Source organism: Monodelphis domestica, chromosome X (assembly GCF_027887165.1).
Source record: "Monodelphis domestica isolate mMonDom1 chromosome X, mMonDom1.pri, whole genome shotgun sequence".
In the NCBI taxonomy this organism is placed as follows: domain Eukaryota; kingdom Metazoa; phylum Chordata; class Mammalia; order Didelphimorphia; family Didelphidae; genus Monodelphis; species Monodelphis domestica.
The window spans coordinates 22,849,968-22,871,358 of record NC_077235.1 but is presented as its reverse complement, the minus strand read 5'-3'; the positions used below and the strand labels follow the sequence as shown (position 1 = coordinate 22,871,358).

Genomic DNA, 21,391 nt, shown 5'->3' with positions numbered 1-21,391 from the left:
GCTCTGGGGTCTCCACCTGTCCCTGTGCTTCTCTTCACACAAACCCAGGCCTTCCTAATGCAGACACTCTCAGAACTTCAATATACCCATTTCCTTCACTCAGAGACAAACAGCAAGCATCTGAGGTTCAGGGACTCCAGAAAAACTAATGGCAAAGAACCAGGACTTCTCTGGCCCCAGAAAGACCTCCTCTCCTTCCCCACCCCACAGACTCCAGGGCCCTCCACAGGAGCTGGATGGGGCTGTTCCTCCTGGGAGGGTTTGAGGCGGGGGAAATACCTCAGGGAGGGGCACCCCACCTGCACCCCCCCAAAATGAATGTGTCCAGCTCCTCTGTGGGTACAGGAATCCACTGACAGCTAAGCAGGAGAGCTTTCCATGACTGGGGGAATGGTGGGAGAACTGGTGGAACAGGGATGGAAAGGAGTCCTCCTGCCCCTAAGAGACAGTGGAGACTGGAAGTCCTCACAGCCTGGGGCCCCATCAAGGGAAGGGCCTGCAGGTCAAGGTCCTTGGATGGCTTCATCACAAGGGGTGCTCCTTGGGGCTGGGGCTGGGGATGGGAGAGTCCAGAAACACCCATTAGCAGGAGGGACCCCAAGAGCAAGAGCACAAAGGGGGGAAACTTCAGATTGACTCTTTATGACTATATCATCAGGTGTATCATAGCCAAGAGATTCAAGGCATGCCCAGAAATCGGGACCTAAACTTTTTGAAGGACTGACTTATGCAGAAAGTCATGCATACCATTTATTATATAACATGCTAAACCCCATTATTTAGAACTTATCTGAATGTGCTGCTCAAGGCCTGCATTTCCTTTTAGAATCACTGCCATTTGTCATACATTGGACAAGGGGACAGCGAGATTCAGGTACCCCAATGCAAAACTTCAATGAAAACTTAGAATGGATATAACGCTCAGGAAGGGCTCCAAGAGGCATTCCAAAATCTGATCATAGACATGAAGAAAAGTAATGAACAGAAGTGAATCTGGAAAGTAAATAGTAATCCCATCTCAGAAAAAGAAATTCAAGAAGCCCCAATGAACTCCCCAAAAGAAAGATCCCCAGGGCCAGATGGATTCACAAGTGAATTCTAGCAAACATTTAAAGAATAATGAATCCCAGTACTACATAAACCAAGTGGGAGTCCTGCCAGATTCTTTTTATGGCACAAATATGGTGCCCGATCCCCATTGCAGGAAGATCAAAAACAGAGAAAGGAAATGACACACCAATTTCCTTGATGTAAGAGGGACATTACAATGATATAGTGCAAGGATTATTCTCTATGAGTTATCCTGGTTCTCCTTCACCCTGGACACAGACTGGCAGAAAGAGGACACAGAAGTACTTGTAGCATTTGGGGTCAAGGTCACCCACTGCTTACCTGTGGCTGGTGGGGCTGCTGTTGTTTCCCTAGCCCCCTGGGTTCAAGTTGGAGGGTGAGAGTTGTGGGGTGGGTGCATTCTGCATGATACTCTGGAGCAATGTTGGCAAACCTTTTAGAGATCATCATCCTCCAGCTGCCTGTGAGCCCCCTCCAATTACCCCAGACAGGAGAGGAAGTGCTCTCATTGGGCTGTTGGGCAGAGATGTCGGGCATCCAAAAAAGGTCCTCAGGCACTATGGAGAGGGTGAACAGAGCATCCCCCTTCAGAATGCTGAGGCATATGTGCCATGTGTTCACCAACACAGCTCTGGAGTGTAACAAAGAAGAGCAAGACATGAAATGTAGGCAGCAGATGTAGAGGATTCTCAGAAAAAAACACAATACTTCATTGGTTTACATATGTCACTTGTGAAAAACTTTTAATGGGCAGGAATACAATTCCTTAGGTTGTTGTCTTCCTGGCACAGCCTTGCAGCTACATGGATAAGGACCCAGTCATTAGCCACTAATATCCCCTCTTCCCAGTGAAGCAGGTGCCCTGCTTTGCCTCTAATATCTCCCTATTTGTTTCTGGCTTTTGTTGGGGGGTGGGGGGGTATTGTTGGTATCTGCTTCTATTGATTTTCTTCCTTGTCATGAAACCTCCCCTGACACTCAACCCAACTCCACAAACCTAATCTATCAGGGCAATAAGTTACCTAGGGCCTGGCACTTCAACTCTCCTAAGCACGGAGGTCCCATATCACACAAGACCCTGGGGACTTCCCTAATGGCACCCACATCTGAGAGAAGCAATTGATAATGACTCATAAAACATAGGAGAAGGCCTTCCTTTACAGGTTTCATGCCATGGCCAAGAGGTACCAGGGTACAGGTAGGGGACTCCCTCCCTCACTGGCTAGGAATGTGGTGAGGAAGGGAGAAAATGTATCTTTTCCACCCAACCCACACCCCATACCAGCCAATCATGGCCTTCTCCTGGGCAATTTCATTTGAGCTTCCACCAGTTGGCTTTGCCTCCCATCCTATCTGGCAGATGGCCACCTCTTTGGCCATTCCTGAATATCAAAGTGACCATGTGAAGTTGAAAACTGACTCCCTTCTAGGGAGTCTCCTCCCTCATTCAGAAAAGACCTACCTCCTAACCCGAGTGTCTCCCAGAAAGGGGGTGGATCCTCCCCTCATCCAACCTCAGAGCCCAGAAGGTTCCCTTCCTTCTCCTTATCCCTGTCCATGGTCCTGACAGCCCAGGACAGGAGTAGACCAGGGTGTGCCTTGGGAAGGCTGTCCAGCCCCATCCTCTCCCCCAACCGCACCGGCCAATCAAATTTGTTTGCTCTCAGGCAATAGGCTTCCAGAACCCCTTCGAGTGGGCCAATCAGCAGCTTTCCCTCCCTCTCCACCCTTTCTCCCAGCTATTAGGAAGATGCTGGTAGCCTTGCCTAGCCCCAAGATAAAAGTGGTCCGAAAAGGGCCCTGCTGTGGGGCTGGCGCCAGTTTGGGGTCTCTTTCCTCCTGAAAAGTCTACCTATCTACATCTCCTAAGCCCTCCCCTCTCCTACAGCCTCGTCCCCAGAAGCAGTAGCCGCAGTCATGGCAGAGTCTTGTCAGCCCTTTTCCTTTAATCCCTCCTATTCTTGCTTTCTTCCCTCAGGGCCAGGAGACGTGTCCCGACCATACCCTACTCCTTCCTAAAAGGTCCTGCGAGCCTTCCTCTGCACCCCGCCAGCCATTTCTTCTCAGGAAAGGCCAAGGCGATTTCCTCCAAAGCTGCTTCCGGTCCGAGGCCAAGGGCAAAGGCTGGAGAAGCTCAGTCCAGGCGCCCCATCCCTGGCAGTCTATTGGAGGGGGGGAGGAAGGAAAAGCCCGCCCCGTCCCCTTGGTTGAGAGGTGGGCGGGGCCAGGCCCCGTGGGTCTTGCCAGGGTCTCGGCCATGTCCACAGTGAGGGGCCTGAAGAGGCGGAGTTCTGAAGGAGGAGCGGGGAGGCCCCGCCTACCACAGGGTAAGTGTTCTCCCCTTCTTCCTCCCTTTCTGGCTGTTTGGAGGTTGCTGGTGATGGTACTCTGGCTCCTGCCTCCTCCCAGCCGCAGTCTCAGTGCCTTGGTCTCCCACCAGCAAAGATCTGTTTCTATTTGAGGCTTTGCTTATATTTGTTTTAGAGTCATTCTCTAATTAGAGCTTTATTTCTTTGGCTTATATGTCACCATAATAATAGGCCCTTATGGTAGCATCCTTAAAAAAACAACAATCCAACTCATTCTTCCAGTTTTGCTTCCTGACTCCAGACTTTGTGTTCAAGCCGGGTTCCTAGCACTTAGGCGGCGAATGTCTGGGCGTGCTTGGCGGCCCTGGTTTCTATTCTCTTGGGTCCTGCTGTTGCCTTTTGGGCACTGACTTTTTTCCCCTATATATCTGGCTCAGAACCTCCCAGGGTTCAGTGTCAAAGTCAACAAGTTTACAAACATTCTGTTGGGCATCTTGAGGGCAAGGACTGTTGCTGCCTCATCCCCAGCACTTGTTGTCGGTCACTTCTGTCTGCCTCTTCCTGACCTCCGATCAGAGCACACCATGCTGTCCTTGGAGTTTTCTTGGCAAAGATATTCCCTCCAGTGGCTTCCCATTTCCTCCTCCAGTGGATTAAGACAAACAGAGGTTACATGACTCACTCAGGGTCACACAGCTAGTAAGTGTCTGAAGCTAATTTGCAACTCAGGTTTTCCTGACTCCAGGCCCAAATCACTATCCACTGCATTTAAGTCTAATTAAAATTAGACCTTTCCAGTCCATTAGTGCAGATCCAAATGTCTAAGAGAAGTTTAGAGGCGGGATGGAGGCAAAGCAGAGGTTCAGCTTGTGTGGGAGGGAGGGAGGGAACTTTGAGTCAGGAGAAAGACCACTTTCAGCTGGAAGATCTGGAAAGGTTACAGAGAAGTGGCCCCTGAGGTGGTGCAGAGGTCAGGGAGTCATAGTGGCAGGGTTCGGCCTCCTACTAGAACACTAGCACGTTTCTTAATGGGGGTGGAATTCACAGTGGAGAACCCTCATTTGTGGTTGCTGACTGACAGTGTTCTTGGCTCCCTGATTGCCTTGACAGGATGCTTCTCAGAAGAGGGTAAAAAAGTTATTCTGCATCCTTGGGACCACAGGGAAAGGCAGGATACTCCCTTCTCCCTCAGCCTCAGGAAGAAACTGTCATTTTAAAGGGACCAGAATTGAAGAAGGCCTTGAGAAGGACCAAAGTCAGTTCAACTGACACAGGAAATTGTTTTATTCCTAAGGTGCAGATAGAAGTAGATGAGGAGAATCTTTACTTCAAAGTAAAATTACACTATCAACTCCTTGGAGTTACAGGACATTGCGGATAGGAGAAAGAAAACATTTATTATCTGCTTTATTTTCTTGTCAGTTGAAGGTTTGGGCCTTCTTGGGTTAATCTCCTAAATCTGCTGAATAAGGGGGTCAGACTCAAAAGCACCCGAGATCCCTTTCCCTTCTAGATCTAGGATCTACCTCTTTCAGTCTTGTCCTGAGGCCTCATTCCAATTTTCCTCCTTGAAAACGTTCTGTTCAAACTTCAAAGGGATCCTTTAAAAATTGCTTTACAAAAATTGATAATATAATAACAATTTATTTGGGGGAAAGAAAAGATCTAGAATTTAAGAACAGCACCTTCAAACCTCAAGGTGTATTATAAATCAGCAGTTAGCAATAACTTTTGGTTGTGGTTAATAAAAAAGAGATATAGATCAATGGAACCGTCTAGACAAGGGAGAATCAGAAGTGTAGAACTAAATGACTCAGTGTTTCACAAACCAAAAAGCATAAATTACTTAGGAACAAATTTAACTATTTGATTTTAAAAGAACTGTTAGGAAAGCCAGAAAATGAGCTTATCAAAATTAGGCTTAGATAACAACTTCGTACCATATTTTACCAATTCTAAATGGATGTACAGCCTAAATATTAAAGAGAATATCATTTTTCAAAAATAGAAGTGATGAAGCTATTAGGTGGCTTAATGGGTAGAGAGCCCGATTTGGAGACGAGTGTACTGAGTTTAAATGTGCCCTCAGACACTTCCTAGCTTTGTGACCCTGGATAAATCATTTAACCCCAACTAACCCTTACCACTGTTCTGCTTTGGAACTGATACTTAGTATCAATCCTAAGCTAGAAGGTATGGGTTTAAAATGGGTAAGATATGTATTCCTTTTTTTAACCCATACTTTCTGTCTTAGTAACAACTCTAAGGCAGAGAGCTAGGAAGTGTCTGAGGTCAGATTTGAACCCAGGACCTCCCAACTCCAGGCCCTGTGCTCTACCCACTGTACCACCTAACTGCTTGTAGAAGTAAAAATGAATAAATACTCCTAGTATTTAAAAATATGTACGATTTTATTTTTTTAAAACCCTTACCTTCCGTCTTGGAGTCAACCACTGAGCTACCCAGCTGCCCCCTGTGCGATTTTAATACTAAATCAAAAGAGAGGGAAAAGAAAAAAATGTTCTTTCAGTCAAGTGAGCAGAACAAAGAGAGCCAGACTCACACCTGCAGCACTTTACCAAAAGCACAAGCTCCCAAAAAAGAGCCCCACAGCGTGGGTCTCAGCCAAATTTATCTCCTAAGCATCCTTATGTAAAATGAGGACGTAACTTAAAAGGATCCTGGGAATGTAGCTCAGGTGTTGCAAATTTTCCATCTGCACACTGCCCTATCTCATGGAGACAGAGAGGCCATTACAAAAGAAAAAAATAGATCATCTTGACTAGATTGACCAATAAGTTTCTGCGCAAACAAAATTAATGTACTAGAAGTGGTAGAATGGGAAGGGATAGAATAGGAAAAAATCATTAAAAAATTTCCAAGATAAGGTTTTTTAGCTAATATATATAAAGAACTAAAAGATACACAGAGGTGATACATACTCACACTCACTAAAAGCCATTTCCAATAGTGCACTAATCCAAGATTTTAAACAAATAATTCTCAGAAGAAGAATTGTAACACCCATACGGAAGGATGCTCTAATTCACGAATAACAAGAGAATTGGAAATTAAAACAACTATGAGGTTTTACCTGACATCAGCCAACTGACAAAGATGACAAAGATGGAAATTGTCTATATTGGTGGGAGTGTGGAAGATAGGTACCCTAGTGTATGGGGAACAAGAATACAACCATTTTAGAAAGTAATTTGGTTTGTTGTTTAGCTTTGAAACACTCATTAGGGCCAAGAGCTGTTAAGTAGGATATCTGTGAAAAAAAGGAGATCTCATCTTAAGCTGTCCTCTCCAAAGTCCTGATCCTGTAATATCCCAGGGCAGGATCTGATGGGGAGCTTCTCCTTCTGGGTCTCTCTAAGTACCTTAGCAGCAGATAGACTGGCATGATGGCAGGTAGGCTAACAGAAGGGCCAGCTAGTAGGGAAGTAAATAATATATATATATATATATATATATATATATATATATATATCTGTATAAATAGAACCCCTTCCCACCGGGGTCTTTGGGCACAACAGCAGGGATGCAGTTCATTTGACCCCAGGGGGAAGGGGAATACCTGCAGATACTACACACTACATCAAAAGATACAGAGTAAAACTTTGGGACATAACGGACTGGACTGAAGGGTATTGAACATATTTATTCTGAATGTAAACTCTTCTGCCAAAGGGCAGTGGTGCCCCTAATTGACTTTTTGTCAATGTGTTTATCAATCATTTTTGTTTTGTTTTTCTTTTCTTTCCCTCTTATTCCCAAATTGTTGTAATTCCCCCTTTTAAAGTGCAATATTTTATTCACCTCTAGTAAGAGAATCTTTAGAGGTATAAGCTGGTTATGTGAAATGATTCATTGGAGACACTAAGTATGTTAATCTCCCAAAGACCTCAATTGGGGAGATTTCAATATGCTTATCTCCCAATAGAATCACAGGGGGGATTGTGTGAAGGGAACCTTCCCCTCTCCCCCACCCCCAGTCATACAACCTGTATCCCTGTGCTGCATGATTAGAAATGAACGCTGCAAAGAGAGATAACAAGTGAAGGGCCCTTAGGGGGACATGACCTGGAACTAAAGGTTACAGGTCGGACCAAAAGAAACAAATAAAAGAGGGTTGCCAGGAAGAGCTTGCTCTCTATTTCCTTGGACAGCAGCAGTGGAGGACTGTGGCTGGGAGAGATAGCAATGTGGAAAGACACGTGGTCAAAATTAGATAGACTTTAATCTCTACCTAATTTGCTTTCTCTATTTCAAGTAAATATCAATAAACTGTATGGAAACCAAGAACCAAAAGTTTTAAATTTAACTTTAGAATAGCCAAAGACCTGGTTTCATTCATCTTGGTGTTGCTGTTACTTTAGATGAGGATCACTCACAAAATTCTGATTAAGTTCACTAGAACAACCCAACTTGGCGGGGGGGGGGGGGCAGCTGGATGGCAGCTGGATGGCTCAGTGGATTCAGAGCCAGACCTAGAAACAGGAGATCCTGGGTTCAAATCTGACCTCAGACACTTCCCAAATGTGTGACTCTGGGCAAGTCACTTAACCTCATTGCCTAGCCCTTACATAGTATTGATTCTAAGATAGAAGGTAAGGGTTAAAAAACAGAACAAGCCATCTGGGCCTGAGGCTCTATCTTAAGTCTGCTGTGAGGCAGGCAGAGACTTGAAGGAAAGCTTGCTTGACCCCTCTGAAAAAATTAAAGGAGTTGTAGATGAGTCGGTTATGTCAGAGTGATCTCCAAAAAAATGAAGGAGTGAGAAAGAGGAATGTCCTGGGAGAAGGGGTAAGAGAAAAGTTGAATGAGAAAAATTTGTTCACATAAAAGACGCACACAGGGAAGAGCTCTTACAGTAGAAGGTGGGCATTGCTTAAACCTCACTCTCATCAGAATTGGTTCAAAGATAGAAGAATATGTATATATGTATGCACACACAGTGGTGTGTAGAAATCTGTCTTACTCAAAAGATAGACCTTTTGGGGGCAGCTGAGTAGCTCAGTGGATTGAGAGCAAGACTTAGAGTCAGGAGATCTTGGGTTCAAATCTCGCTTCAGACACTTCCCAGCTGTGTGACCCTGGGCAAGTCACTTCACCCCCATTGCCTAGCCCTTATCACTCTTCTGCCTTGGAGCCAATACACAGTATTGATTCTAAGATAGAAGGTGAGGGTTTAATAAATGAATAAATAAATAATTAATTAAAAATTATTATCTTGAGAATTAACTGGCCTAGAAATTAATATAGCAACTAAATGATGACCTAAATAATTGTTTGAACATGCAATATTCATGATCATTTGGGCCATTTGAATTCAGCAAAAAAGGGAAATGCTATAAAATTTAATTTACATATTTAATACATTTTTAAAAATCAAACCTATGATTTCATTTCTGAGTAGGAAGTCTGCAGAAGGCAGCTAGTTACCAAGTCAGCAATTTATAGTTTGAGTGCTTTCTGGGGTACTGGGAGGTTAGTGGAATGACTTGCCCAGGATCACCTAGCCAGTTTGTTACTTAAGTAACAAATTTGTAGTAGAATTTGAATCAGTTGTTCTTGACTCCAAAGTCAGTTCTCTCATCTACTAGAAGACACACTCTCTCATACTTAACAAGTATGAAAGAGAATGAATAACTTGATATCTAACCACTGTACCGCCTAGCTACCTAACTTCTCTGGTCCTCAGTTTCCTCATCTGTCAAATAAAGGGGTTGGGTGAAATGGCCTTTTTAAGTATCTTTCCGGATTTCTGATTTATAATAAACTCAAAGAAATTAAATGATTTTGAAACGTATCCTTTGGTAGCATTGTTACCAGTCACAGAAAGAGAGCAAACAACAAAATGGACAACTAATTACATGGAAGCTGCCCATTGTACAGTCATCAAACCCCCACACATCAGCTTTTGTGTGCTGGGTCTTCATTACTGGAACAAGAAAACAAAAGGAGTTTAATTTGATCAACTGGGATGAGGTGGTTACCTCCATCCACCATGAAAGAACGTAGTTTGCTTTGAACTTTGAATTTCAGTGTTTGTCGAGTAATGAGCTCCCTCCAACAGAGAGAAATAAGAGAAATGAAGGAATTTCACCCCCAAACAATAAAAGGTATCTGCCTTAAAGCACGAGCCAAAATACTATGCAGTGGAGAAATATTTGAGGCATTCCCACTTAAAAATGTCACAAACGTGCCCCCTATAACTATTTCTACTAATCACGGAACTGGAAATTATAGCAATTGCAAAAGAAAAAAAAGACAGGAAAAAAGCTAACTATCTGCCAAAGGATTAACGAAGGAAATTAAAGGGTCAAAATATCATTATTTCCAACTAGCATTTCTAAACAATCCAACTGTCAACATAAAAGAGACAAAAATCAAGTAAGTTAATCCAATAAAAGACGAATCCACCCAAATCAGGTCTGCTTTTATTTACTAGTAATCTTATAAAAAATAAACTCCATTTAAAAAATCGTTATCAGGGGCAGCTAGGTGGCTAGCTAGGTGGTACAGTGGTTAAAACCTAGAATCGGGAATTTGTTGTTATTCCCTTATTTCATTTGTGTATGTCTTTTTGTGACTCCATCTGGAGTTGAAGTGACTTGCCCAGGATCACACAGCTAGGAAGTATCTGAGGCCAGATTCAAACTCAGGAAGATGAGTCTTCCTGACTCCAGGCCAGGGGCTTTATCCTCTGTACCACGTAACTTCCCTGGAATCAGCAATACATGAATTCAAATATGGCCTCAGTCATTCATTAGTTATGTGATGTTGGACACTTAACTTGTTTGCCTTAGTTTCCTCATCTGTAAAATGGGAAAAATAACAGCACCAATTTCTCAGAGTTGTTGCTAGGATGAAATGAGATTATAATTACAAAGTGTTTAACACAGTGCCCGACACATAGTAGGGTCTACATAAATGTTATCTCTTATTAAGTTAAGTGATTTGTGCCAGATCATTGGAGGTAAGATTGTATTTATTTATTTGTAAACCCTTCCCTTCTGTCTTGAAATCAATACTGTGTATTGGCTCCAAGACAGAAGAGTGGTAAGGGCCAGGCAATGGGGGGGTCAAGTGACTTGCCCAGGGTCACACAGCTGGGAAGTGTCTGAGGCCGGATTTGGATCTAGGACCTTCTGTCTCTAGGTCTGGTTCTTAATCCACTGAGCCACCCAGCTGACCCCTGGAGGTAAGATTTTAATCTAGACCGTCTGACTCAAGAGCCAGTACTCTTTCCATTCTACCTTGCTGCCTTCTAGAGAACATATTATTGTAATTTGAAATACTGAATTAAACAAGTTGATAAATATTTGATTTGGTTGCAGGGTTAAATATGCTGAATGAGAAATCCTTTTAAAGGGGCGGCTAGATAGGACAGTAAATAGAGTGCCAGACCTAAAGTCAGGAGGACCTGGTTTCAAATCTGGCCTGAAAAACTCTTAGCTGTGTTGCCCTGGGTAAGTCACTTTTAACCCTGTTTGCCTAGTCCTTACCACTCTTCTGCCTTGGATATCGATTCTATGACAGAAGGTATGTGTTTTTTTTTAACCCCTCACCTTCCCTCTTGGAGTCAATACTGTGTATTGGCTCCAAGGCAGAAGAGTGGTCAGGGCTAGGCAATGGGGGTCAAGTGACTTGCCCAGGGTCACACAGCTGGGAAGTGTCTGAGGCCAGATTTGAACCTAGGACCTCCCATCTCTAGGCCTGGCTCTCAATCCACTGAGCTACCCAGCTGCCCCTTGTTTTTGCATTTAAAAACAGTATTCTGGGGAGTCCTAAGTCTTCTCAGCAGACTGCCAATGGGGTCCATGATCCCTCCCATCTTAAACAGCCCCTCCTCTCAATGAATGCAAGGTATATAAGCAGGTCTAAAAATTCTAAGATGTTGGTGTGTTCTCATTTCAGTCTGTTTTAGTTTAACCCTGACCTGAGCCAAATCATAATATTACAATACACTGTAAAGGTTTACCTTAACCAGGAAATTGAGAAGAATTTCAAAAATCTGAAAATGAAGTCAATGTTTGTACCTGAATTAGAACAGCTGGAGCAGTCCAGAGACTCTGAAGATGCAATCCAATCGACCTCACTTTTGCTTCCATAAGTAGCCCTTCATCATTTGTGATCGTAGGTATGGAATAGATGGGCACAGCAGCCACTCTCCTTTATCTGATTAATGCCTATAGCTCTGAGGCTTCTGCAAAAAGTGTTCCAGCCACATCATAGATTGGGTCGAGGACTTAGAATTTACGGATAATTTAAGATGTAGCCTGACCTGTTTTCTGCTTGGGGCGTTACTCATTCAAACCATCCCATAGAAATAAAAGACCTCCCAAAGAGATGGACATCAGTGGGCTCCCTCAACTCATAATCTCTCCTATCCTGAAATCCTTCCCACTAAAGTGGAATGGGGAATGACAGGCTTTACTTTTCACTACAGGGGACATCGCAAGTCATCAGTCACTTAGAATTACTTCATATAGAATCAATCGAGTTCACACCCATTTGGTGTCCCCAATTTGAAGGTGGAGAATTGTATTTTTCTGTTTGTTTCCCTTTGGTACTTAGATAGCACTTTCTATGCAAGGGAGTTCAGTGAGTGACATGTTTATCCACTATCATCACTGGCTGCTCTGTATAACATCATACCATGGCATCCTGACGTGTGTCATGCATGAACTAAAAATCAAATGACGTCATAGATTGTATCGTTTGAGAATTGAAAGGACCCTAAGCAGCCATCTATCCCAAACCACACATGAAAGGAATCCCCTGTATCATATCCCCCCAAAGAGAGTTTTCCTTTTTCTACTTGAAAACCCATAAGGACGGAGAACTCACTACCTCTCTCAGCAGCTCATTCAGTTTGGGGATGGTTCTAATTATTAGGAAGTTATTTCAAACATCAAATCTAAATTTTCCTTTTTGCAATTTCCACCTGCTGCTCCTGGTGCTGTCTTTGGGGATCAATTAAAACAAGGATAATCTGTCACTCACATGACAGTCTTTCATATAGTTGAAGACAGTTTGCATGATGTCCCTCCTGAGACTTCTTTTCTGGACTGAATATGCCCAGTTCCTTCCACCTATCCTCATTTATTATGGATGCAGGGCCCTGTACCATGGTGGTTCTCTTCCTCTGGACACTAGATAGCATAGCAAAGTCCTTAAATTGTGCTGCCCAGAATTGGACACAGTACTCCAAATGGGCTCTGACAAGGGCCGAGCACAGTTGGACTATTGCCTCTGCCTCTCAGTTTCCAGAAGCTGTGCTTTTGCCAATGTAGCCCAAGACCACGTTAGCTTCTCTGGTCCTCTCTTCCCACTCCTCTTGAGCCAGTAGTCCACTGACTAAATCCCTAGATCTTTTTTTCAGAACTGCTTATTTGTGCCTCCCCCATCTTACACTTGTGATTCTGATTTTATTATGCCTAAGTGCAGGCTTTATGTATTTCTCTATTGAACTTCAGCTTATTAGATTCAGCCCAAAGCTCTAGCAACAGCTTTGGATCCTGGCTCTCTCATCCACCGTATTAGCTAGCCCTTCCAGCTTTGGATGAGATTTGTCTGAAAAATTGAACAGCTTTTCTTTTATGCAAATCATTAATAAAAATATTAACTCACACAGGACCAAGGAAATATCCCCAAGGTACCTTCCCTGGAGACCTCCTGCCAATATTGACACTGAAACATCAACTGTGCTTTGCATCTGGCTTATCTGACCAGTTTCAAATCTAGCTTCTAATATTATTGTCTAATCCGTCTGTGTCTATTTTCTCTGAAAGAATAGTTAGGAAGGATTTTATCAAAATGTTTCCACAATCTAGTTAACTGTAGTTATAACATTTCCCCCAGCTACTAACTTAGCAACCCTGTTTTTAAAAGGAATTGCAGGTAGTTAGTCTAGGTTGATCTGGCTCATTGTAATCACCATTTCCCTTACTAGATGTTTATTAACTGTCTCTTTAATGGTATATTCCAGTATTTCTCCAGGAACCATAGTGAAACTTTATTGATCTATTTAATGTGCAGATCTGGTTGTCTTCTCTCTTTTGAAAAAAGGGGAATTGTATTTGACTTTCTATTACTTTGTGGTCCTTTTTCTATTTTCTATAACCTTTTGGATATCACCTGTGATGATTGCCAATTCTTTTAGGACCCGAGGGTATAGTTCATCCATGCCCGTTGATTCAAACTCATCAAAGGCAACTAGATACTTCCTTCTTAGCTCCTAATTTGTCTCAAATGTAGTCATTTGGTTGTCATTGCCAGACTATTACACAGGTGAAACCTCTTTTGGTCAAGAAGAAATGCATACTTTTTAAATTCAATAGGCACTTGTTGAATATGTAATACTGTGCTAGATTTTCAAATTACAGATTTTAAAACATCGCTTTATGTCAACCAAAGTACAAACCAGCTGAAATCTGTGCTAAGTGGAAATTGCTGCTTTTAGCTCCAACTGATGAAAAAAAATATTTAAGCTGCAATGAAGAAGGAAGATGCTCCAGGTACCCAGAACTTACTTATCACACACACACACACACACACACACACACACACACACACACACACAGACCAACTCATTAAATTTCATGCAACGTTTCACTTTAATAACAATTTTTTTACACAATATCTACACATCACATAGGTTTCCAGTGAAGACACATAAATACATCTATATGTGGATAAATGACACAATTCTACAGTGAAATCATGTTGGATTTGGATTTGAGCCCAGGCTCTGCCACTTCTATCTGTGTGACCTTGCACAAGTCTCCCCTCATGGTCCGTTTCCACATTTGCCAAATGAGTCATTTAGACCAGATGACCCCTCAGGTCCCTTGCCACCCCTTATAATCTTACAATCTAGCTAATTGGAGTAATTTGGGGGAATAGTTACAGTCAAGATACCACCAAAGCATCCCTTTTCCTTTAAACTCACCAGGTCAGCTATGAGGTTGTCTGTAACCAGTAAACAAATACAGCCAGCTGTAGTTATCATCTCACATTAGTATTGGAACCATCAACACGTTCACTATAGTTCCCATCATTTTTTCCCAGATGTTTATCAGGTTTGGTAACATAGTGGTTAGGGTTCTGAATTTATAGTCAGGAAAATCTGATTTCAAGACCATCTGCAGAACTTTCTAGTTCTGTAATCCTAGATAAGTCATTTAACCTTTTTCTCAGTTTTTGCTCCCTACAAAGTGGAAATTAGGATAGCACCGACTTTCTAGGATTGTTATGAAGGTCAAAAGATATATTTATATAAAGCACTTTGCCAACCTTAAAACAATTTAACTATTATTATTATTATTAATATGATGAGCACCAAACCTGGGGTCAGGAAGTCCTCGGTTCAAATTTGAGCTCAGATACTTCCCAGCTCTGTGACTTGAAGCTAGTCACTTCACCTTTGCCTACCTCCATTTTCTCATCTGCCAAATGGGGACAAAAACAATAGCACCTGTTTCCCAAGGTTACTGTGAGGCTCAAATGAGATAACATTTTACAAAGCACTTTGCAAACATTCAACATCTAAACAAATACCAGCTAACAATATTTTTTTTTTGTGAACCTTTTAATGATATTCAAGTGGTTCGTTTTTAAGGACACATATGACAACAACAAACAAGCTTCTCCAACCTTTTTTCATCTGTTTAGCCTTTGTGTTATTACCTCCCTATACATGATAGAGATGTAAATAAGCAAGAGAAAGATGACAAAGAAATCGTCCAGAAACCCCAGAATCCCAAACAAGCCTTCGGGAACCAGATCCAGAGGTGATATCAGGTAGAAAAAGGCTCCCACCAAGCACAGGACAATTCTGATGCGAAACATCCAGAAAAGTCCGCCCACAGAAAACAGTTCCCGGAATGCATGCCTTAGTAGAGTGGGGAGGTCCATAAGTCTGTCGGTGAGAGACCGGGGCTGACCAGAGAACCTTCGGTTGTAGTCGTGAATATCTTGGTGCAAACGCCTGGAATCCACAGAGAGAACATCTTCGCCAAACACAGGAAACAGCAAAGTCACTGTTTGGCGGCAGATTGGACAACTGACCATCCCAAGCCAGGAGCCGTAACGCCAGTAAGCAATCAGGCAGTTGCCGCAGAAGAGGTGGCCACAGTTGGTTTCGATAGGAAGAGAGGCATGATGTAAACAGATGGGGCAGGACAGGTCCGTATAGAACTGCGGTCTAGGAGCCGGGGGGTCTTGTTCCCTGTGGAGTTGTTCTCTCAGTACCCGGACCAGCTCCCGGTTGTTGGGGTGGATGTGCTGCTGGGCATTTCTTAGCAGGGCATAGCCCACCGCGGCCAAGAAAGCAAAACCGAGCAGCACAGCCACGAGCACCTGGTCGCTGACTCCTTCGATAAGAGAGTCCTCGGTTCGCAAACCGTGCACCTTGGAGGGCTGCTTGGCCATAGCTGCGGTGGCCCCGCGGAGGGCCACTTGGTCCGCACTTGGGCCCCGGCTTGAGACAGGGAAGAGTCGCTGTCCAAGGTCCCCAAGCTTGGTGGACAGTTGGGGGTCTCAACTTACTGCTGATCAGTGCTGTCCGGGGCCAGCGGGGGTCGCTGTGGCCCGGCTTCGGTGGCTTCTCCGGAGCGGAGGACGGCGGGAGGCAGGAGCGTGAGGAGAAGTGGCTCCTGCTGCTGCTGCCGAGGTGGCGCGCGGCAGAGGCAGCGGCGGCGGCGCGGCGGCGGCGGTAGCGGCCGCGGAGCACGGCTTGTGGCTGTTGCTGCAGTGCCAGTTGCTGCTGCTGTGGCGGCGGCTAGGACTCTGGGCAGTCCACGCGGACGTAGGCACGCACGCACAAAGGGCTTCACTCTTTGCGACCTCCGGTTGCTAGGCAACCTCCTCCCCTTTCTCCCTATCTTCTTCCACCCTCCCCTTTTTTCTTTTTTTCTCTCTCCCTCTCTACTCCTCCCCCTTCTCCTCCACCCGTTCTCTAGCGGGAGGGGGCGGGAGTACACTAAAGATACTGGGCACCTGCCTGAGCTCTGTGTGTGTTTCAGTGACTGAGTGAGAGAGGGGGAGAATATGGGAAGAGGGGTGAGTGTGCATATGTGAGTGTGGGGAGTATTGGGGAGTGAATGAGTGTGAATGTGGGTGTGTTGCATGGGGTCCGTGTGTGATTTGGGGAACGAACTCCCCTCTTCTCTTCCTCATCTACTATAACCCAGGGTCCTTCTGCCACTTTCTCCTCCTTCATCCCTGCCTCACGGAAGTAACCTTAGTCCTTAACCAAGGCTCACCCAATACCTGTTCAAGCAACTCCAATTCCAACCCACCTACTCCAGCACTTTGCCCTTTCTGCCATCCGTACTCTCCTTATTTTCAGTTTCTTCCTGTTTGGGAACTTGTTTCCACATGTAGAAACTAGAGCACACAGACCCACACATAGTCCCTTACACCTCACATACTCCCCACAACAGACAGTACCCAGGCGCGCTCTCTCACTGTCTCTGTCTCCGTATCTCTCTCTCTGCCTCTCTGTCTATCTTCCTCCCCCTCCCTTCATTTCTCTCTCTGTCTCTCTCTCTGTCTCCCTCTCTCTGTCTCTCTGTCTCTCTCTGTCTCTCCCTCTCTCTCTCTGTCTCTCTCCCTCTCCTCCCCCCCTCCCTTCATTTCTCTCTCTCTCTCTCTCTCTCTCTCTCTCTCTCCTCTCTCTCTCTCCCCCTCTCCCTCTCCCTTCCTCCCCCCCCCTCTCTCTCTTTCCCTCTCTCTCTGTCTCTTTCTATCCCCCCCCTCTCTCTGCCTCTCTGTCTCTGTCTCTATCTCCCTCTCCCTCTCCCTCTCTCTCTGTCTCTCTCCCTCTCCCTCTCTCTCTCTATCTCTGTCCTGTCTCTGTCTCTGTCTCTCCCCCTCTCCCTCCCCTCCCCTCTCTCTCCCCCCTCTCCTTCCCTCTCTCTCCCTCTCTCTGTCTCTCTCTGCCTCTATGTCTCTGTCTCTATCTCCCTCTCCCCTCTCTCTCTATCTCTCTCCCTCCATCTCCCCCCCCTCTCTCTCTCTGTCTCTCTCTGTCTCTGTCTCTGTCTCCGAATCTCTCTCTCTGCCCTCCCTGTCTCTCTCTCTGTCTATCTCCCTCTCCCTCTCTCTCTGTCTCTCTCCTCTCCCTTCCTCCATCTCTCCCTCTCTGTCCTCTCTATCCCCTCTCTCTCTCTCTCTGTCTGTCTCTCTGTCTCTCTCTGTCTCTGTCTCCGTATCTCTCTCTGCCTCTCTGTCTCTCTGTCTATCTCCCTCTCCCTCTCCCTCCCCTCCCCCTCCCTCCATCTCTCTCTATCTATCTATGTCTGTCTCTCTCTGTCTGTCTCTGTCTCTCTCTCCCCCCTTCTCCCTCCCTCTCCCTCTCTCTCTGTCTCTCTCCCTCTCCCTTCCTCCATCTCTCCCTCTCTGTCTCTCTATCCCCTCTCTCTCTCTCTCTGTCTGTCTCTCTGTCTCTCTCTGTCTCTGTCTCCGTATCTCTCTCTGCCTCTCTGTCTCTCTGTCTATCTCCCTCTCCCTCTCCCTCCTCCCCCCTCCCTCCATCTCTCTCTATCTATCTATGTCTGTCTCTCTCTGTCTGTCTCTGTCTCTCTCTCCCCCTTCTCCCTCCCTCTCCCTATCTCTGTCTCTCTCCTCTCCCTCCCTCTCCCTCCATCTCTCTCCTCTCTATCTCTGTCTCTCTCTGTCTGTCTCTGTCTCTCTCTCCCCCTCTCCCCTCTCCCTCCCTCCCCCTCTCCCTCCCTCTGTCTCTCTGTCTCTCTCTGTCTCTCTCTATCTCTGTCTCTCTCTGTCTGCCTCTCTCTCCCCCTTCTCCTCTCCCTCCCTCCCCTTCTCCTCTCCCTCTCTCTCCCTCTTTCTCCCTCTCTCTCCCTCTCCCTCTGTCTCTCTGTCTCTCTTTATCCCCTCTCTTTCTCTCTCTGTCTCTCTGTCTCTGTCTCCGTATCTCTCTGCCTCTCTGTCTCTCTCTCTGTCTTTCTCCCTCTCCCTCTCTCTCTGTCTCTCTCCCTCTCCCTCCCCCTCCCTCCATCTCTCCCCTCTCTCTCTGTCTCTCTGTCTCTCTCTATCCCCCCTCTCTCTGTCTCTCTGTCTCTCTCTATCTCTCTGTCTCTGTCTCCATATCTCTCTCTGCCTCTCAGTCTCTCTGTCTATATCCCTCTCCCTCTCCCTCCCTCCCCCTCTCTCTCCCTCCCCCTCTCTCTCCCTCTCTCTCCCTCTCCCTCTGTCTCTCTGTCTCTCTTTATCCCCTCTCTTTCTCTCTCTGGTCCTCTCTGTCTCTGTCTCCGTATCTCTCTGCCTCTCTGTCTCTCTCTCTGTTTTTCTCCCTCTCCCTCTCTCTCTGTCTCTCTCCCTCTCCCTCCCCTTCCCTCCATCTCTTCCTCTCTCTCTCTGTCTCTCTCTATCCCCCCTCTCTCTGTCTCTCTGTCTCTGTCTCCATATCTCTCTCTGCCTCTCAGTCTCTCTGTCTATATCCCTCTCCCTCTCCCTCCCTCCCCCTCTCTCTCCTCTCTCTCTGTCTCTCTCCTTCCCTCTCTCTCTCTCTCTCTCTCTCTCTCTCTCTCTCTCTCTCTCTCTCTCTCTGTCTGTCTGTCTCTCTGTCTCTCTCTGTCTCTGTCTCCGTATCTCCCTCTGCCTCTCTATCTCCCTCTCCCTCTCTCTCTCTGTGTCTCTCTCTCTGTCTATCTCTCTCTGTCTCTCTCCTCCTTCCCTCTCCCTCCTTGTCCCTCCTCTCCTTCCCTGTCCTTCTCCCTCTCCCTCCCTCCCCCTCTCTCTCCCTCTCTCTCCCTCTCTCTCCCTCTCCCTCTGTCTCTCTGTCTCTCTTTATCCCCTCTCTTTCTCTCTCTGTCTCTCTGTCTCTGTCTCCGTATCTCTCTGCCTCTCTGTCTCTCTCTCTGTCTATCTCCCTCTCCCTCTCTCTCTGTCTCTCTCCCTCTCCCTCCCCCTCCCTCCATCTCTCCCTCTCTCTCTGTCTCTCTGTCTCTCTCTATCCCCCCTCTCTCTGTCTCTCTGTCTCTCTCTATCTCTCTGTCTCCATATCTCTCTCTGCCTCTCGGTCTCTCTGTCTATATCCCTCTCCCTCTCCCTCCCTCCCCCCCTCTCTCCCTCTCCCTCCCTCTCCCCTCTGTCTCTCTGTCTCTCTTTATCCCCTCTCTTTCTCTCTCTGTCTCTCTGTCTCTGTCTCCGTATCTCTCTGCCTCTCTGTCTCTCTCTCTGTCTATCTCCCTCTCCCTCTCTCTCTGTCTCTCTCCCTCTCCCTCCCCCTCCCTCCATCTCTCCCTCTCTCTCTGTCTCTCTGTCTCTCTCTATCCCCCCTCTCTCTGTCTCTCTGTCTCTCTCTATCTCTCTGTCTCTGTCTCCATATCTCTCTCTGCCTCTCGGTCTCTCTGTCTATATCCCTCTCCCTCTCCCTCTCCCTCCCTCTCCCTCCCTCTCCCTCTCCCTCCCTCCCCCTCTCTCTCCCTCTCTCTCCCTCTCCCTCTGTCTCTCTGTCTCTCTTTATCCCCTCTCTTTCTCTCTCTGTCTCTCCGTCTCTGTCTCCGTATCTCTCTGCCTCTCTGTCTTTCTCCCTCTCCCTCTCTCTCTGTCTCTCTCCTCTCTCCTCCCCCTCCCTCCATCTCTCCCTCTCTCTCTGTCTCTCTGTCTCTCTCTATCCCCCCTCTCTCTGTCTCTCTGTCTCTCTCTATCTCTCTGTCTCTGTCTCCATATCTCTCTCTGCCTCTCAGTCTCTCTGTCTATATCCCTCTCCCTCTCCCTCCCCTCCCCCTCCTCTCTCCCTCCCCCTCTCTCTCCCTCTCTCTCCCTCTCCCTCTGTCTCTCTGTCTCTCATTATCCCCTATCTTTCTCTCTCTGTCTCTCTGTCTCTGTCTCCGTATCTCTCTGCCTCTCTGTCTCTCTCTCTGTCTTTCTCCCTCTCCCTCTCTCTCTGTCTCTCTCCCTCTCCCCTCCCCCTCCCTCCATCTCTCCCTCTCTCTCTGTCTCTCTGTCTCTCTCTATCCCCCCTCTCTCTGTCTCTCTGTCTCTCTCTATCTCTCTGTCTCTGTCTCCATATCTCTCTCTGCCTCTCTGTCTCTCTCTCTGTCTTTCTCCCTCTCCCTCTCTCTCTGTCTCTCTCCCTCTCCCTCCCCCTCCCTCCATCTCTTCCTCTCTCTCTCTGTCTCTCTCTATCCCCCCCTCTCTCTGTCTCTCTGTCTCTGTCTCCATATCTCTCTCTGCCTCTCAGTCTCTCTGTCTATATCCCTCTCCCTCTCCCCTCCCTCCCCCTCTCTCTCCCTCTCTCTCTGTCTCTCTCCTTCCCTCTCTCTCTCTGTCTCTCTCTGTCTCTCTCTCTCTCTCTCTGTCTCTCTCCTCTCTCTCTCTCTCTCTCTCTCTCTCTGTCTCTCTCTGTCTCTCTGTCTCTCTCTGTCTCTGTCTCCGTATCTCCCTCTGCCTCTCTATCTCCCTCTCCTCTCTCTCTCTCTCTGTCTCTCTCTCTGTCTATCTCTCTCTGTCTCTCTCTCCTTCCCTCTCCCTCCCTGTCCTCCCTCTCCTTCCCTGTCCTTCTCCCTCTCCCTCCCTCCCCCTCTCTCTCCTCTCTCTCCCTCTCTCTCCCTCTCCCTCTGTCTCTCTGTCTCTCTTTATCCCCTCTCTTTTCTCTCTCTGTCTCTCTGTCTCTGTCTCTGTATCTCTCTGCCTCTCTGTCTCTCTCTCTGTCTATCTCCCTCTCCCTCTCTCTCTGTCTCTCTCCCTCTCCCTCCCCCTCCCTCCATCTCTCCCTCTCTCTCTGTCTCTCTCTATCCCCCCTCTCTCTGTCTCTCTGTCTCTCTCTATCTCTCTGTCTCTGTCTCCATATCTCTCTCTGCCTCTCGGTCTCTCTGTCTATATCCCTCTCCCTCTCTCTCCCTCTCTCTCCCTCTCCCTCTGTCTCTCTGTCTCTCTTTATCCCCTCTCTTTCTCTCTCTCTGTCTCTCTGTCTCTGTCTCTGTATCTCTCTGCCTCTCTGTCTCTCTTTCTCTGTCTATCTCCCTCTC

At 46.4% G+C, this 21,391-nt stretch overlaps 1 protein-coding gene across 1 annotated transcript; it reads right to left on the bottom strand.

The window, feature by feature from the left end:
* Window positions 1-13,989: 13,989 nt before the first annotated feature.
* LOC100020116 (E3 ubiquitin-protein ligase RNF170-like) lies at window positions 13,990-16,244 on the bottom strand. The gene has a single exon (XM_056809654.1). The coding sequence runs from the start codon at window positions 15,822-15,824 to the stop codon at window positions 15,054-15,056; it is 771 nt and encodes a 256-aa protein (XP_056665632.1). The 5' UTR covers window positions 15,825-16,244; the 3' UTR covers window positions 13,990-15,053.
* Between the last annotated feature and the right edge of the window lie 5,147 nt (window positions 16,245-21,391).